Below are 12,698 nucleotides of genomic sequence, written 5' to 3' on the forward strand. Positions count from 1 at the left end.
ATCTGTTAATTATGGAACACTCCTCCTTTTTCATAGGTCCTTCATTTCATCCTGCTTCCAATGCCCCAGAAGATCTGTGATTACTACATTGGTGCAGGGGCTCCTTTCATTACTGCAGATCCTCTTCCTTTTACACTTTAGGAGAGCCCTTTATAAGTATCTCTGGCCTAAAAATGTCACCCGCGTGATCAGCCTTCTGGTGATGAACCCGTCTGACTTTGCAAGGCAGATCCAGTCTTCACTCGAAGATTTTTAGTGAGAGGGAACTTTCTGCCCCTGGAGGGATCTTGTTCCACTTTTGTATAGCTCTAATTGATAGGTAGTTTTTTTTTTCATCCTATCAACCTTCCCACCGCTGCCAGCTGTTTTCCCACATACAGACCCATCCGTCACCCTGGTTTGCCTCACCTGACCTGCGTATTCCCTATTTCTTTCTCTTTCCATTGCCCTGGCTCTTCTGCCTTATTCCATGAGAGCACCAGGCTGCTTCTGGCTTGGCCTCACTTCTTCCTTTCGTCTGTTGTCCTGGTTTCTGTTTTAAGAAGAGAGACAGACAGACAGACAGTCAGCAGGGACCTACATTATGGCTCTCCTGATTATATTCTCAAAATATTACACTAAGGTCCCCTTTTCCCTTAACAAGATAGCTAAAAGTGTTAGCTTTTCTCCATACATCTTCTTACATTCTCAAAATATTTCAGCAAAGTCCCCCTTTCCCTTAACAAGATAGCTAAAAATATTAGCTTTTTTCCCATACATCTTCTTACATACTCAAAATATTTCAGCGAAGTCCCCCTTTCCCTTAACAAGATAGCTAAAAATTTTAGCTATTTTTCCATATATCATCTTACATTCCCAAAATATTACATCAAGGTCCCCTTTTCCCTTAGCAAGAGAGCTAAAAATTTTAGCTATTTTTCCACGTATCCTCTTACATTCTCAAAATATTCCAGCAAAGTCCCTCTTTCCCTTAATAAGATGGCCAAATTTTTTTTTAGCTGTTTATCCATACGTCTACTTACATTCTCAAAATATTTCAGCCAAGTCCCCCTTTCCCTTAACAAGACAGCTAAAACAATTTTAGCTGTTTATCCATATATCTTCTTACATTCTCAAAATATTTCAGCCAAGTCTTCCTTTCTCTTAACAAGATAGCTAAAACAATTTTAGGACATTTTCCCAAATATCCCCACCCCCTACTAGCTGTTTCCAAGGTCCAGGTTCCTTTCCCTTGACTTTTTCCTTCCCTTTTTCCTTCTCTCTTTACCCTCACCAGTCTTTTTTTTTAATTTATTTTTTATTTTTATTTTATAACCTCACCAGTCTTCATAGGAACATAGATTTATAGCTGGAAGGGACCTCAGAGGTCATGGAGTCCAAGCCTCTTATTTTACAAATGACAAAATGGAGGCCTGGAGAGATTAACTGACTTGCCCAGGGCCTTTCTGCCTGTGTTTGAGTCTGGATTCAGCTCCAGAGTTTCTCTTTACCGACTGCGTGGGGTTGCTTCATCTCCCCATGACAGCATGAGGTAGAGTATGAGGTGGATCCCAACAGCTTCTAACCTCTTCACTTTTTAGTACAGTTTAACAATGAATTATTCTGGTTTCTTTTTGTTGGAAGATCAAGTGAGATATTTGAAAAGTGTTTTGCAAACCTTAAAGTACTATATTAATGTTAGCTATTGGGAGTGGTGGGTGGGACTCAATGTGGCTCTCTAAGAAAGTACATTCTAAGACTATTACCCAAAAAAGCCCTTCTCCCTTAAGTGGTGTGTGACCCCTGAGCTCCTGTACGGTGCTCTGACCACACAGAGCTGGCTCCTGGAGGCAGCTGGCTCTGACACGTTTACGCTGGTACTAGTGCACAGTGCTTTTCTCATGCACAAATACTTGAAGGTTAGGCAGGCACAACAGGGCCAATCCATACTCACCTGCCCATCTGTGCCAACCTTCTCCACAATAAACCTAGAGAACAGGGCCAACCCATACTCACCCACCCACCTGTGCCAACCTTCTCCATAATAAAACTAAACCTCTTCAGACCTTTAAGAACACAGAATTTCCTCCATCACCTCAGAGGAGGCTTCGGAGTAGGACTTCGGTCATGACTTAAGAAAATGGTGGCAGTATCTTAATGGCGCCATCATGGAAGGCTCTAACTACTCTTAGACATCTAAGATTGATGCCTTTTGGCCACCATCACACCTAGGGCTTGATTATAAACTCTTGTTTATAGCCTGGCCCCTCCTTAGTAGAGTAAGATCCTTGCATAGGTAGGACTTAGCTAGGTGGTATCCTGAAAAGGGCATCGGGCCTGGAGTCAGGAAAAGCTGAATTCAAACCCAGCCTCAGACACTCACCAGCTATGTGACTTTGGGCAAGTTGTTAAACCTCTGCCTCAGTGTCCTCAACTGTAAAGTGGGAATCATCATAGCACTTACTGCCCAGGGTTGTTGTGAGGATCAAATGATATATTTGTAAAGCACTTCCCATAATGCCTGGCACACAGCGGACACTATACAAATGTTAGCTATTACCATCATCGCTGTTATCATCTCTTTTTACAAACAACTCACTTGCTTATGCCAAATACACACGGTGCAGTGGATAGAGCACCAGACCAGGAGTCAGGAAGACCTGAGTTCAAATGCAGCCTCAGACCCTTACTGTCTGTGTGACCCTGATAAATGACTTAACTTTGTGTTTGCCCTGTTTCCTCACCTATAATAACAACACCTCCCTCCCAGGGCTGTTGTGAGGGTCAAATGAAGTAATGATCGTAAAGTGCTTAGCACAGTGCCTGGCACACGTATGACTGTTACCTATTATTCAAATACGGAGCCTATAATGGGCCACCAAGACAAATGAATTAAGAGTTAAGAAAACTCTACACGAAGCCTCTAGTGATAGAGAAATGAGGAATACTTTGCAAAGCCAAGAAGGAATAGAAAGATGGAAGCTCACTCTGCTTCCTTTCTTCTGTATACGAACAGATGATATGAGTCCCTTATACTTTGGGTACTGAGCACAAACACCATGAGCCCCTCACCATCCGTGGTATTTAGAAAAGAAAAAAGAAAATCCATCTATTTGTGCTATTTCTTTTTCCTGTGGACTTTGCACGGCTACTCCATGCGTCTTTCTCTTTCTTGTTCTCCTCAAAATGTCCTACCTGGCAATGTAAAACTATTTTTGCCTTCCATCTCTGCTAAAGAATATAAAACCCCCCATAACCTGTGCTTAGCAAAGGAGAAATTTGGAGAGGGGGAGTGATCCCTAAAAGCAGACGGGACGAGATAATGTCTAATTAAGAGCAAGGGAGCGCCTGGTTCCATGGGTGTCTTGCTACACATAAAGCTGTGATTTTTGTGCTGGGTGCATGTATTTGTTCCAAGCCAGATAGAAAGTGTTGCTTGGTGAAAACAGATTTTCAAGAGCTTTGGTTGTAAACTAAATAAACTTTAGATAACTTACCCCCTCCTATGAACACAACTGTTGACTATGTTTAATGGGTCTATCAGTTCAACAGTTCAATTCAGCATATGCTTGTTAGATTACTTGATGCGCAGTAATTAGTGTGACATCCTGGTCATACAAAAATTAAAAGATGGTAACAGACTTTTATTGTGGGAGGAGGCATGTCTGGGACTGATTCTGAGGACCCAGAAAATTTACTGCTGGCTATTATTTTTTTTTAATCTAACCTGCCATCTAGTACACACCCAAGCTTTGCTCGTATCTGGGTGTTAATGTTTTGTCAGAGGTGGCAGGGAGAGATATACACAAGTAAGGATGATAAGAGGGAAAAGTGTGAACTATGGTGGTTGCAATTTGAGTAGAAAGGTTGGGACAGATGCTAGAGAGAGATGTTTGAGTTAGAATGAACAGGAGCTGTCCAATGACTCAGCACTGGGGGTCAGGGAGAAGAAAAGCTAGAAATGGTTCCAATGTTAAGAATCTTGAGATGCTGGAATTCACGTCAACAGAAATTAGAGATGTTAGGCATAGTTTTGGGAGTTTTTGGGGGGGCAGGGGAGAAGTTGGTAGAAATATGATAATAATAGATAGACAATATAAACAATAAATAGATGACAAGAAGATGTCCAAGTAGAGCTACCTGAGAGTTGGTTAGGGATTGAAGACTTAGGTTCTAGAGGAATGCTGGAGGTAAATTTGGGAGCCAGGGGCATTTGTGTTACAAAAGTGAAGGAAGATGAACGCAAGATTAAAAAAAGAAGAAAGCTTGTTGGCTTTGGCATAAGGAAGTCATTAGTGACCTTAGAGAGGAAACCAGAAGGATTAGAACCTGGGTTGCAGAAGTCCCCAAGCTTGGTGTGTTGAGGCCATCCTGGTTTGAATGTAGGGGCAGTTTGCCTCACTGAAGGGTCCAGTCTGGAATTTCCAGGTGGGGAATGTTGGGCCTAGGATGATGGGGGAGCCAAGGTGGTCACAAGAGGCTGTTCTCTGGCTTCTGAATGCTTCCTGTGTATTTGGTGTTAGATAAGTGTTAAACTGAGTTTAACAATTTGGCTGCTTCCCTGCTCAGTACTCAAGCCTCTTTCAGGCTGCCCTGTGGAGGTGAAGTGTGGTTCCTTTTACATATATATATATGTTTTTGCTCTCTAGCACTGGTCCCTGCTGGATGGCAGGAACCAAGTTGGAATAGCTGTAAAGGCCTTCCACTGTCAGTCTCTGTCATTGTCAAAGTCAATTTCAGGCTGCTATGGTTATTCCTGGGGGTAATCAATAAATCATGCCATCACCTTCACCCTCTCACCAAGGGGGGTTGGTGAGGAGAAGGCACTTCATCGTCAAGGAAAAAAAGCATCCCCACTGCCAGAAATAAAAGGAAAAATGCAGCAATCAATCCAGTAATCGGAAGCCTTAAAACTTAAACATCTTAACAAGATGTAAAGTCATGACTCAGAAGGGGGGCGTAATGCATACCAATACGGATGCTCACTCACAGAAAGATGAAAGAACTCCACAGGCTTTTGCCTTATTATAGTTCAGAACCCAGCTTTAAATGAATACTCCTTGCTCCTGGCAGGATGCTCATGTAGGAATATGAGGTTGAGATAAAAGTTAAGTGCCGTATAGTGCTAAAGATTCAATAGCACAAAATTTATTTTTAATGGTAGCAACTATATTAAGAATTCTTGTAAGTCAAAAGGCAGTTAAGAATTTTTTTTTTAATTTTTAGTAAGTGGGATGGCAATAAAGACAGGAAATACGGAAAGGGAAGAGGCAAAGCAGATGGCAACCTTTCTTAATGTTGAATAAACAGAATTTCTGTGTTCTAGAGATATTGCCAGTGCTCAAAGGAGACAAGTAGTTTCTGAGCCTCCGCGTAAGATGTGTTTCATGAAACTTCAACAAGTGTTTGAAAGGGAAGCTAAGGAGTCACAGGATTTGAAAATACCTTGATATATCCTATACTTTATCCTCTAGACCAAGGGTGGGGAACCTGTGGCCTATAGGCCACATGTGGCCTTCTAGGTCCTCAGGTACAGCCTTTTGATCAAATCCAAGTTTTACAGAACAAATCCTTTCATTAAGGGGATCTGTTCTGTGAAGTCTGGATTCCTTCAAAGGGCTGCACTTGGGGACCTAGAGGACCACATGTGGCCTCGAGTCTGCAGGTTCTCCACCCTTTCTCTAGACAAAGTATTTCATGCCAAATAGAAAGATGGGATCCTAGGACTGAAAGTGGAACCACCCCAGACTCTCTTGTCCAGGTTAAAAAAAAAATTTGATCCGTTTCGTTTTCATACAATAAATACTTCCCAACTAATAACTCCCCCCAAAACTACTCTAGACACTAAAATCCCCTAAAACTTATAAAACTTCCTAATAACTTGTTTTCAACTGATAATACAAGCTCCTTTCCTTCTCAGTTATTAGCAGAAAGAAATGATGTAGTAGCATGCCAGCATTGTCCTTTGTCTTTGGCCTGAATTGTACTGCCTCTCAACATGGACTTACATGGACTCATTGTGTACAGTCTTCTTCTGAATCTGCTTTCTACACTCCACATCCCTTCACATCACAATTATCCCAGGTGGCTCTAAGCTCTCTTCACATTTGTTAACCCTCTTTCAATCGTTTTTCAGTCATATCTGATTCTTCATGACACCATTTGGGGTTTTCTTGGCAAAGATACACAGGAGTGGTTTGCCATTTTCTTCTCCAGCTCATTTGACAGATGAGGAAACTGAGGCAAACAGGGTTAAGTGACTTGCCCAAGGTCACACATCTAGGAAGTATCTGAGACCATATTTGAACTCAGATCTTCCAGACTCCAGGCCCAACATTCTATCTGCTGCAGCACCACCTAGCTGCCCTTTCTTGTTCCTCATAGCATAGCAATATTGCTCCATTAATAAGTCATTATCTGTTCAATCATTTCCTAATCTTCAAGGCATATGGAGGTATTTTCCCCCCATTTTTTTTAACAAATCATGCAATTGTGAGGGTTTTTTTTGTTGTTACTGTCAGAAACCTTCCTGTTCTACCCTTTCCTTTTATGGATAAGGACACTGAGGGCCAGAGAGAGAAAGTGACTTATCTAGGTGACTAGGTGTGATGCAAGTCTGGAGCTCTAGACTTGGAGTCAGTAAGACCTGAGTTCAAATCCCCCCTCAGAAATTAGTCATATGTCTGTAGGCAAGTCATTTAACCTCTCAGCCTTAATTTTCTCATCTGTGAAATGGTCGTAATGATAACATTACTTTAGAGGTTGCTGTGAAGTTCAAATAAGATGTTTTGTAAAGCATTTTACAAACCATAAAACCTAACTCAATGCTACATATCATTACTATTGTCCGGAGTCACCTTGGAATTCATTTGTTTGGAGCTCTTACTCTTTGATAAGCTCATACATCAAAGTTGTATTTGTCATATTCAAAATATTTTATACCTTCCATGTCCTTTGATTTGATATCTATTGATTATTTGATTTTTGATTATTAATGTCTAGTTATACTCAGGAAGGGCAGCCCAGGTTGGTCTACCCACGAGCCAAGCTTTTCCTAATAAAAATTCCTGATTGTCGATCTCACTCTGACCCCTTAGGTATTGAAGAGCAATTGCCAAGGAGGACAGTAGGCCACTTACTTGAGGAGAAAACGGCTTGCGTGTCTGCTGCTGTGTCTGATGAGTCTGTGGCTGGAGACAGTGGGGTCTATGAAGCGTCCGTAAAACAGTAGGTTTCGCTAGTAATGATCGTTAGCTAAGGGCATCTCATTCATAATAATACATGTGATTTCAAATACAATGGTTTTGGTGCGGTGCTAAATCTGTTCATCTGAATTTTTTTAAAAATTACGGTTAAAGAATTGTTGTGACTGAGAATTTAGAACTCAAAATTTTAAAAAAGAAAGTTAAAAATTGCTTTTGTGTGTAATTGAAAAAAAATATTAAATTAAAAAAAAGTGTTATGGCCAAAAATCTCACTATAGTAAATAGGGAGATATTATTAATTAGCTTGTCATGACTACTACTTCTATGTTTTGCGTTTCACATAAAGACAGAAAATTTTGTCTGAGCCTGAAAGTGTATTTTCATTTATTGAGGAACTTTGTGGGCGATTTATATGATACACATGCTAGACGGATGATTCTTGTTTGCTTTGTCAAGGAGTTCATCAGCATGAGTAATCATTATATCAGGCATCCTAGGTGACCTCAGATTTATCCAGAGTGTAGTCTCTTCGATAGCGTCCTGAGTTTCTTGACCATTCTTATTTTACTCGATATATGTTTATTATACTGTGCATGCTTTCACTTGGGCACACAAAATGGATGTGATTGAATGTAGGTTTCAAAGATCTATACTGTGGTCCATATGGGTCCACTTACAGGTCCTCTGTCATTTGGAGATGGTCTTTGAGAGTCGCTATGCCTGAGTTATAATTGGCGTGGAGCCTTCTCTTACTTAGCTTGGTAGGTCCTCACACAGTTTGTGAAGGAGCCATTGTTGTTCATTCATTTGCTTGTGTCTGACTCTTCATGACCCCATGGTTTATAGCAAGCCAATGCTGTCCATGCGGTTTCCTTGGCAAAGATACTGGAGCGGTTTGCCATTTCCTTTCTCCATTGGATTAAGGCAAAGAGAGGTTATGTGACTTGCCTAAGGTCACACAGCTAGTAAGAATCTGAGACTGGATTTGAACCCAGGTCTTCCCGATTCCAGGCCCAGAACTCTATCCACTGAGCCACCTAGCTGCCTCGAAGGAACCCTTAGTAGCTTCAAGTAGACCGGCATCAATGAATATTTATCTTCATAAATGTGGTGTTCCTCTAGCCCAGCCTCCGTCTGAAAGCTTGGGTTCATTCCCACACCACAGTGAGGCATCAGAGTAGAACTTAGTGAAGGCTCTTGACCATATCGAACTTGTTTATCTCTATCCCTTGATTTCTTCTCTGTCACTAGCTACCTGTGTTTAGTGGGCATGGTCTTTAGTGTTACTCCGTCAAGCCAGTCATTCAAAAATATCTTTTCCCCCACTGAGGAATCACATTGAACCCTTTTTCTAGTGTATTCAGAACAAGGTACAAGTCTCCTGATCATTTATACTGCCTGTGCATTGAAAGGACACTGCTAACTTTTATTTTCTTTTAAAAGAAATATGCAATAAAATTATGTGAAATATAGTGCTAGGAAACGATGATTTTTCAAATTAACTTGCCCTTTTCCTTCTAGACCTGGTGAAATTGAGGATGTTCTCTATTGTGAAGATGATGCTTTGATTTTAGAGACTGCTCAAGTGCAGATAGGACTCAGGTAAGGAAATCTGCAACTTGGCGGGGCAGGGGAGTAGCTCTTTTATAATGATAATGTTAATAACAGACATTTACTTGAACATTTGCAAAGTTCTTTGCATTCCATCCTAATTCAGTGATGACTGACCTAACATGATCCTTTATTTTTAAATCTCTTTTCATTTTGGCAGATATGATGTTAAGAGTTCCAGTTTAATGGTGATTGTAGTACAACTCCGAAACCTTCATGTCCTCTCTATATCTCAGAGCTCAAGAGTGTAAGTGAAAACCATCAATGCTAAAGGTAGTAAAAAAACAAATATTCAGTAGCAGATGGGTACCCATCATCATGACTGCCCCAGACCTGGAGGTGGTATCTCACTGGGCCCCCATGAACCCCTGGGCTCACATTTCACTATCAGGAGACAGAAAGAGTAGCCACTGAGAATGTAAGAGTTTGCACATAACTTAAGGAGCTTAAAATTGTCCTGAGACGGAGGTTAATGCATTTTAATTGTGTGTGTTTAACCCTAGAGGTTATTATGTTAGAGGAGAACAATTTAGCAAAATGAAGCAGTGCTAAAGAAATAATAAGGTCAGCTGTTTCAGCTCAACTCCAAAGTATATAGAAATAGAAGACATTTCTAGTGCCTTTTTAAAAAAGTTTTATCAGTAACTCTTTTTACATCATGCAGATTTTCCCTTCTATCCCATCCCTCCCCATCCCAGATTCCATACTATAAAGAATTTTTTTAAGAGAAAAAGACAACAAAACTTAATGCATTGAAAAAAATCTGACCACATATGTAGAATTCCATACCTGTGGACCCTTTCCCCCCACCTCCCCTACCCCCCTGCCTGGCCCTCACTTCTGTAAAGGAGAAAGGAGATTGTCTTTTCACGTCTCTTTTTTGGAGCCAAGTGTGCCTTCTGTCACATTGCAACATTCATTTTCATTTGTTTTGTGGTAGTTGTTCTTGCCATTTACATTGTAGTTATATATAGTGTTTTCCTACCTCTGCTTACTTCACTTTGCATCAGTTCATCTAAGTCTTCCTATGCTTCTCTGAATTCATCCTATTTATTTCTTACAGCACAGTAATATTCCATTACATTTGTGTCCCACATTATAGGGCATCAGATTTGTTGTCAATTCTTTACTGCAATGAAAAAAGGCTTCTATAATTATTTTGATATATTTGAGGCCTTTCTGAGATATATGCCTAGCAGTACGATCTGCAGGTCAAAGAGTATGGACATTTTATTTATACCGCTCCAAATTGCTTTCCAGAAGAATTTTGCAATCTTCTAGCTTTTTTGTGTTTCCCTTAATATCCCAGATCTTTTGTTCCTCCAAATTAATTTTCTTACTATTTTATCAAGTTCTGTAAAGTAGCCTTTTGATAGTTTCATTGGGATAGTATTAAAATTATAAATTAACTTCGGTAATGCTGTCATTTTAATTATGCAGGCATGGCCCAGCCATGACCACTGAATATCGTCCAACTAAGCCATTCAGTAGTTCTTTAAGAAACACTTTGTAATTTAATCTACCCAGCAGATTGACACCAAAATTTTTTTTTTGTATTTTGAATGGGATTTCCCTATTATTGCTTCGTGGATTTTGTTATTGTATAGAAGTGCTATTGATTTTGGAGGATTTATTTTGTAGCCTTTAACTTTACCAAAGTTAGTAATTGCCTCTGTTAGTCTCTTTGCTGATTCTTCAGGATTTTCTAAGCATACCTTCATTTCATCAGCAAAAAGGGATAGCTTTATCTCCTCTTTACCTTTTCATTTCTTTCTTTTGTTTTATTGCTAGCATTTCTATTTTGTTCAGTTGTTTCCCATTGTGTTTGACTCTTGTGACCCCATTTGGGGTTTTCTTGACAAAGATACTGCCATTTCCTTCTCTGGCTCATTTTATAGATGAGGAAACTGAGGCAAACAGAGTTAAGATTCTAAGCCTAGAATCACAAAGCCTAATAAGTGTATGAGGCCAGATTTGAACTCAGGTCCTCCTAACTACAGGGCCAACGTTCTTAGCTACTGCACCAACTAGATGCGCTAACATTTCTACAACCTTATCAGATAATAGTGTGAAAAGCTGTACTTTTTACTCCTGTATTTATTGGTAAAACTCTTCGTGTATCTCCATCATATATGATGCCTGCTTTCGGTTTCAAGTACATGTCTTTTATGACATTTAAAAATATGGCCACCTTGTTTATATTTTAGTGATTGTTGTCAAAGGTTTTTTTTTTCTGGCTCTATTGTGATAATGATGTGGTTTGGGACATTTTTCTTTTTAATGTGATCAATTATGTGGATTGTTTTTCTGATGTTCCATCCTTACATTGCTGGCATAAATCCAAGTAGGCCATCATGAATGATTTCTTAGATGAATTATGCCAGTCTTCTGGGTAGGATTTTATTTAAAGTTTTTAATTGATAGAACCTTCTTTCCGGAACACTATTGAAAAATTGTTTTTTTTTCTATGGGGTGGCTCTCTGGCAGGAGATGTGGGGAAAAATATAGCAGCAAAATTAAATAGTATGAAAACAAAGGATATAATTTTTTTTTCAAAAACTTTAAAGGGTTTTTTTTAGAGGACTCCTGTATTTTATTCTCAGGGGTAGCCTAGTAGAAATGATGAACTTGGAGTTAGGTTCCCTGTGTTTGATCCTACCTCAAATACTACTTGTGTAACCATGGGCAGGTTATACAACTCTACCCCCTGTGAAAGTTATACCACCAATCTTACAGCATTGTGGGTTTGGAAAGTGCTTTTCAAACCTTAAAACTCTCTATATGTGAACACAGTTCATCAAGCAGTCATTTAAATACCAGCTATGTGCCAGGCATTGTGCAAACGATACAAAAGGGATAAAAAGATATTGTAGTTGTGTTGTGGTTATTGTTAAATATCATTTTTATTATCGATGTTGTATGTGTAATCCTAATTCACCTCCATTCAATTCAATAAACATTTATTATGCACCTACTATGTACTCTGGGGATTGGGGATACAGATGAGAAAAAAATGATGGTCCCTGCCCTCAAGGAGCTAACAATGTATTGGAGGAAGATAACACACAAAAGGAAGCTGAAAAGTGGAGTGGGAGGTGGCACCAAAGATTACATGGTATGGGGCTTGTTGTTCCCTGGAGTCAAATCCAAGCAAGCAGCTCATGGAAAATGGAATTAACGGGAAGGTTTGGAGCTCTCTGTGAAGGAAGGCTTTGGGAAGATTTTAGTGCTTCACCCTCCAACTGAGGGAGAATTGGGAAAGTGAAGAGTATCAAAACCTGAGCCATTGTTCTTAGGGAAGAGAATTCAGATTTTCAGTTTATGCTGTTCCCTGGAGTGAAGCAAACTCATTCTTTAATGAAAAATTAAAATATTCCTTTGCTTATTCACCCAAAATTTCTTTATTCTTGATCCTGGGCAGTGTGCCAAATAGATTTAAAGTAATTAGTGCCTTGATATTGTTATTTTTAGGCAAATTAATGTGATTTTTCTGAGCCATTCCCATGAAAAGGCCACTTCTGGGTTTCAGGCATCAGTGTAAATATTGCTTATCTCTGGCAGGACTGATAAGCTTCATCGTGAAGAATATTCATTTACATCAACTGACTTTTGATCACCTTTTATCTCCTTTATTTTGAACTATTTCACTTTGATATCCAGCAGAACATTAGCCTACTATTCCACTGTCTTGTCACCTAAGAACTCTTTTGGTCCTGGAGGAAATTTGTTTTAGAGATCCTCAGCACCATCCACCCCTTTCTATTCATTCCCTATGTTCTTATGCCTGTATCAGACCAGTACCTTAAGTGAAAAGCTATTTTATTGATGCCAGAGGAATTTTGCCCAAGGCCAAATTTTAGTGACATATACAAAGAATTAATAGTGGTTTTTAATAAGTTGTTG

At 39.6% G+C, this 12,698-nt stretch overlaps 1 protein-coding gene across 1 annotated transcript in view; it reads left to right on the forward strand.

The window, feature by feature from the left end:
- WWC2 (WW and C2 domain containing 2) overlaps nucleotides 1-12,698 on the forward strand; it is a 253,626-nt gene that overhangs the window by 184,763 nt on the left and 56,165 nt on the right. Inside the window, exons 12-14 of the mRNA XM_036763173.1 lie at nucleotides 7,077-7,206; nucleotides 8,706-8,786; nucleotides 8,956-9,042. Coding sequence (XP_036619068.1) covers nucleotides 7,077-7,206; nucleotides 8,706-8,786; nucleotides 8,956-9,042 — 298 coding nt within the window. The remainder of the gene's footprint in view (nucleotides 1-7,076; nucleotides 7,207-8,705; nucleotides 8,787-8,955; nucleotides 9,043-12,698) is intronic.

Source organism: Trichosurus vulpecula, chromosome 6 (assembly GCF_011100635.1).
Source record: "Trichosurus vulpecula isolate mTriVul1 chromosome 6, mTriVul1.pri, whole genome shotgun sequence".
NCBI classification, from domain to species: domain Eukaryota; kingdom Metazoa; phylum Chordata; class Mammalia; order Diprotodontia; family Phalangeridae; genus Trichosurus; species Trichosurus vulpecula.